The 6,000-nt window shown below is 43.7% G+C and overlaps 1 protein-coding gene across 1 annotated transcript; it reads right to left on the reverse strand.

Annotated features, from left to right (window-relative positions):
- Positions 1-1,657: 1,657 nt before the first annotated feature.
- On the reverse strand, positions 1,658-5,690 carry LOC124030405 (beta-crystallin B3-like). The gene is made up of 6 exons (XM_046341761.1): positions 5,539-5,690; positions 4,528-4,609; positions 3,610-3,728; positions 3,214-3,346; positions 2,216-2,358; positions 1,658-2,090 (listed from the first exon to the last, which is right to left on the reverse strand). The coding sequence occupies exons 2-6, from the start codon at positions 4,600-4,602 to the stop codon at positions 1,862-1,864; spliced, it is 699 nt and encodes a 232-aa protein (XP_046197717.1). The 5' UTR covers positions 4,603-4,609; positions 5,539-5,690; the 3' UTR covers positions 1,658-1,861.
- Between the last annotated feature and the right edge of the window lie 310 nt (positions 5,691-6,000).

A 6,000-nucleotide genomic window follows, 5' to 3' on the forward strand; every position in this document is an offset into this window, starting at 1 on the left:
TGATTTGTTTTGGAAGTTGGATCATCTTATCCTTTGAGGCTTTAAAAATGTTCTTACAGCATGATTTTCCATGAACATTCAAAGAAACTGGGAAACGTCCATGACAGGCATTGTTGTCCCCTTAGCTTGCTACATAACTTCTGAGTGATAGGAAGCACGAGCGCCGCCACCAATCAGCCTATACCACTGCGCACACACCCATCATTACCCATCATGACAACTAGCGTAGCCATGTCAGCAAATGACTGCTGTCTGTACACACACATCCAATTTGGTCACTTGTAACTTGCTGTTTGGACAGTCAGTAGACCAAAACGGATTTGAAAAACAAAACTGATTTGAGCATTAAGGCCTGCAGTGTGAACAACCTTTAGATTCTTTAATCAGTTTGTCTCATTGGACATGTCAGCGTCTATGTTTTATGTTGTTGAGTGGTCTAGAGGTTTTTGGCAATACACTGTAGATGTATGTGTTCCAGGGTAGAGAGACCCACAGTTGCTACTGTAATTGACTACTGTCAGTGTCTGCTGTGGCAGGTAGGAAAGTGCAAGTTACCTGATAAAGAGCTAATCTCTCAATGTTCATCTCAAAGTGCGCCAAACTTATGAATTTTAGCCGTTGAAATTCCTTTGCCTCCGGACCCCCTACTGGCTTTGAGCTAAGCTCCCAATGTCTTCAAATCCTAAAAATGCCCCTGCCTCTGGGGCCTGTTTGGTGTCACACTTTTTCCCCATCTAACACAACTGACTCCAATAATCAACTAATCATGAGGTTCAGTTTAGAATGCAATTAGTTTCATCAGCTGTGACAAGTTTGCTAGGGATAGGGGGGAAAGTGTGACACCACTCTGGGTGTGACACCACTCTACAACTCCTATATAAAGATTTTTTTCTCAAAGTTGCTGGGATGTCACATGTCCTACTTATATCAGTACACTTTTAACAACTAAAGCATTACACAAAACATATGTTAGATTAAATAAACCTCAAGTAGAAAATAAGCCATTCATTTTTTGTTGTTCACCAAATTCAACATATATGCCATTTAGCAGATGCTTTTATCCAAAGCGACTTACAGTCATGTGTGCATACATTCTACGTATGGGTGGTCCCGGGGATCGAACCCACTACCCTGGCGTTACAAGCGCCATGCTCTACCAACTGAGCTACAGAAGGACACTCATTGTCCTCCATACAAGAATTCCTAGCTTGGTTGGGCGAAACTAAAAAAAACGCTACCTGATGGATGGAGACAGAATTTCCGCCGAGTTTGGTCTCTTCCTCTCTGACTGTAGTTGCCCATCCCTGCCCTAACCCTTCCTCACAATGGAATGTCTCGTAGTCTACCTGCAGTTTGTTGGGTGAAAGTGTATACTTTTTTAAATGGTGATAAACATGATTGTTTTAATTAGTCTTTGACCTCTCCTCGACACTCCTCTCAACTTCCCATGCAGATTGATGTCTTCTGGTTCCATATTACCATCTGCTCAGTGTTTTACCCTACATCCATTCTAATAATGGGGCTACAGTATATTGTAAAAAAGTACTTTAAACCAAATAATATTTCTGCTATTGTATGGCGATGGCACACTAAATAATATTATTCTAACAACGTCAGAGAAGCTTTCAGAGCAAAAGACAAAAACAACACAATCTCATCCAGTTGGATCAAACCAAATCAGGGTCAAAGCCTTTATTATTTCCACTCCAGACACATAGGTAAGTCCGTGATGGTCACTTCACTTCCGAGTTTGTTGTTTCTTGGTGGCCCTCTGTGATGAGGAGAGACTCAGTGGAGCCCTGGATGGTTGGGGGGCCCAGGTTTGGCTTCTTAGGGAGCCTGGGGCCACAGCCACTGTCTTTCAGCTGGTGCCAGCGGTGGGTGGGGGTGTGGGGTTGGGTGCAGGAGTGGGGGCAGGGGGCGGGGCAGGGGCGGTGAAGCAGCCCCTTTTGTGCCACTGCATGTCACGCACGCGTCGGACGGACTGGATCTGAGGCGCCGTGGCTCCCCAGTCGTTCCAGTGCTTGTAGTCTCCAAGCTCAAAGACATACTGGCGACCCCTGTAGCCTGGGAACATGTAGCCCACCCACCTAGGGAGGATAGGGGAAAAGGAACATACAGTCAATCACATTTATGGAACACAAAAAGACACACTTGCATGATAGATAACCTAATAATTCCTGACCTCAATTATATGTGGAGGTGTTGAACTTACGTTCCATTCAGAGCCTTTACACTGGCCACACAGTCCTGGAAGCCATGGACCCACAGGCTGGGGATGTCGTCGTCCACAATCTCCATCTTCCTCCCTGCGTAACCTGGTTTGTCAAACAGGTGGAGCTTGTGATCTGCACTGTCCTGGAGAAACACAGACCAGAACAGGTTGTGGTTATGCATTGTTTTCCACACTGATATTTAGTTGGTGTTTAGTTTGAAAGATGGTAGCTACTGGAGATTAAACCAAACTTGCAAGCTTATTATGCAAGATTATAAAAGTCCTTCAACATTACCATCCACCAGTATGTAAAGGTCAGTTCCGGGAGACTTGGGAGAGTTGACAAACTCTGGGAGAGTTGACAACCCTACTTAGAAATAAGTTGGCTATTTATAGACTGAATAATGTTTTGTTCTATACCCTTTAGCTTGACTAGTCTCAGATATCGCCAACCTTGGAGCAATATAAGCCTATAGGAAACAGGTCTGGGGAGGATGTTGTCTTTGTTGGCTTTTGCCTGACATTTCAAACAATTCAAACTTTTTTTTAAAATATTTTTTTACATTTACATTACAAACAACTCTCCCAATAAATTACACGTGTCAGTAGGCAGGGCTAAACATGTGCCTCTGCCTGGGGCCTCCAAATCACTAAAACCACCCGTGCCTCTGTCCCAACTGATGTCCAACTTGTACAGACATTTTAGCTGGAGCATTGATACATTGCCAGACGCAAACCGTCTGTTTAGAGAGACTATATATAGCTTGACAGTCTTATCTTATGACAGCTGGATGCCTGTCCACTGTGGGTTGCTAAGGTCAGTAGGCTAACATCCTTATATACTGTATGTAGATTATGTGTAAATTATTTGGTCTATATTCTCTCTGTATGTTCTGTTTATTGTACAGCGTTTCACCAGGTCAAATTCCTGAAACATGTAAATACTTTGTGAATAAAGTTGATTCTGATTGTAATTATAATTCCAGGGACATACTGACCACTTGGAGTGGCCTGAAGGACAGCAGGTAGTTGTTAGTCTGGCTGTTGGTCCAGGTGCTCCAACGAGGATACTCGCCCTTCTCCAGGACAAACTGCTCCCCGCCAAATGCCTGGCACTCAAACGCTACCCAGCTGAGAACACAAACGTAATTGCACTTTACCAATTGTTTGTAAATAAATGGTAGTTGTGAGATAATAAATGAAAGGTAATTGGTAAAAACTGTAAATGTGATCGCAATGTATATACTGTATGTATTTCAATAGGAATGTAATTAATTGTCTAGAGACTGAGGTTGAATTAAATAAGGGCAGTCAGTGGAGAGTCAGGTAAACATTAAGTGGCTACGAATGAGGCATCATGGGTAATGTAGGAAGTCAAAATCATTGACACTTACGGTCCAGATTCCACAATGACAGATCCCACCTTCTCACATTCCTTCTCAATCACATCCTTACACTCTGCAGACAGCTCCACCTTCTTCCCACGGAAATTCTCGAACTCAAACACCACCACCTGGCAAGCCAGGGAGAGGCACAGGTCAGTGTAATAATACATAGTGTAAAATAAGATAAACAATCAAATGTATTTATAAAGCCCTTTTTACAACAATAACTTTTTTTGTTTTTGAATTTTTACCCCTTTTTCATGGTATCCAATTGTTTTAGTAGCTACTATCTTGTCTCATCCCTACAACTCCTGTACGAGACAAAGGTTGAAAGTCGTGTGTCCTCGGATACACAACCCAACCAAGCCTCACTGCTTCTTAACACAGCACGCATCCCACCAATGTGTCAGAGGAAACACCGTGCACCTGGCAACCTTGGTTAGCGCGCACTGCGCCCGGCCCACCACAGGAGTCGCTGGTGCTCGATGAGACAAGGATATCCCTACCGGCCAACCCGGACGACGCTAGGCCAATTGTGCATCGCCCCACGGACCTCCCGGTCACGGCAGAGAACCCAGAGTCTCTGGTGGCACAGCTGGCGCTGCAGTACTTAACCACTGCGCCACCCGGGAGGCCCTACAACAATTTGAACATTAGCACAAACTGCATAGGCCTACAAGTTGCACAGTTCTAATTTAACAATGTGCTGTATAGTGAGGTTTAATTGTTCTGTACTTGGTTATTTCATTGTAAATACATGGTATCAGTGACCCTTCATAAAAGTGGGACCCTGGGAACACTAGGATATAACAATATTTTTTTAAAGTCCAGTGACCTTGTAGCTCTGGGGTGAAGTTTCCCCAAAGTTGCAGTTCTAGGATTAGCTTCTGCCTAACACCCACCTTGCAAGTTCACCCTACACCCTACCTTATAGGTGGCTCCTGCCCCTCCTTGGCTCTTCCCAGCTGCTAGCTGCTCCGGTGCACCCTGCTGCTCTGACATTTTACCTCTACATTCCAAAACATTCCCAAACACAGTCAGTCACTTAACACAATGGCAACAGGGACTATAACAGCTAACTCAGAGGTGGCCTGTGCCGTGGTCACTTTAGGTCTGGCCAATAAGATCAGCAAGCCTCTGGCATTGTCCAGTATCACATTTGGCATTCGAGTGCAATCAAATACTGTAGTTTTTGCGTGCACGAATACTCCAATAATGTATTGTCATTTTGGAGTTACTTTCATTGTAAATAACTATAGAATCTGTTTCTAAACACTTCAGGATTATCCATAATCATGGTAGCATCCACATTCATGTTGAAGCGTTAAGAAAGATATTTTATTCTAATTTCGATAAAAGTGACTCCAAAATGACACAATACATTATTTACCATTCATTTCTATTGGGCACAAAATCATCTGAAACACAACCAAAACAAACAGAAAATGTATCCAACAAATGTTTATTCACATTTATTGCTTGCTATGAATATTGGACCAGATATTTCCCTTTTTACTACTTTATTACACATAAGTGAATTTGTCCCAATACTTTTGGTGGCCCTAAAATGGTGGAGACTATTCACAAAAAGTGCTGTAATTTCTAAACGGTTCACCCTATATGGATGAAATGCCCTACAATTAAAGCTGACAGTCTGCAATTTAGCCTCATAGTCATTGTATAATTTATATTTCCAAAGTGCTGGAGTACAGAGCCAAACTCCCAAAATTTGTCACTGTCCCAATTCTTTTGGAGCTCACTATATTACATATTCTTTTCCACTATTGCATTTGACACATTCACACATATTCAATTCCAGGTAAAACAACAGTGCACACAGGGTTACGGAGAGCAATAAATAGGGATAATTGAAAACAGAAAGAGTTGTTGGCAGCACAAGACGACAGACAGAGAGGAAAGAGAGAGATCTGTTTTTACCTGGATGGCTTGTGCTTCACTGCACCACGTACGAGGCACACTCTCTTCGTTTTTCCTTGTTCTTTCTTTTATTTGATTTATTTCTCTCTTTCTCACTCTGTATGAGGGCGTGTGAGTGTTGAGGCCTGGCGAGCAGGCACTAGGGGCCAGGGCGGGTATTTATGGTTTATAAATGGCACACTGCAGCAAAAAAAACAGGAATGGGGATGCTGTTGATGCAGCAAGTCTGTCGCTTGCATTGTGTCCATCACACTGCCCCTCAATAGGGATGCCACCCGGGCCGACCACGTTCATGCTGCCACCCTGCCAGTGGCCCGATGGTGGGCACACACAGACAGCGAGCCAAGAGGATTGAGAGAGATCAACCCCACTCAGCACTATTGGCCACACCTAGCTGCCCATACGTCTGTCTGTCCAGCTTTCCATCCGTCTGCCTGTCCACTACCCCGCCATCTCTCCCTC

The sequence above is a fragment of the Oncorhynchus gorbuscha genome, linkage group LG03 (genome assembly GCF_021184085.1).
Source record: "Oncorhynchus gorbuscha isolate QuinsamMale2020 ecotype Even-year linkage group LG03, OgorEven_v1.0, whole genome shotgun sequence".
NCBI lineage: Eukaryota > Metazoa > Chordata > Actinopteri > Salmoniformes > Salmonidae > Oncorhynchus > Oncorhynchus gorbuscha.

What these genes read in the sequence shown, in the direction of transcription:
- LOC124030405 (XM_046341761.1), bottom strand. Translation starts at nt 4,602, where the DNA reads ATGTCAGAGCAGCAGGGTGCACCGGAGCAGCTAGCAGCTGGGAAGAGC. An exon ending in GTCATTGTGGAATCTGGACC is followed by an intron (nt 3,347 to 3,609) that starts GTAAGTGTCAAT and finishes TTGTGTTCTCAG; the next exon opens with CTGGGTAGCGTTTGAGTGCC. An exon ending in CCTTCAGGCCACTCCAAGTG is followed by an intron (nt 2,359 to 3,213) that starts GTCAGTATGTCC and finishes GTGTTTCTCCAG; the next exon opens with GACAGTGCAGATCACAAGCT.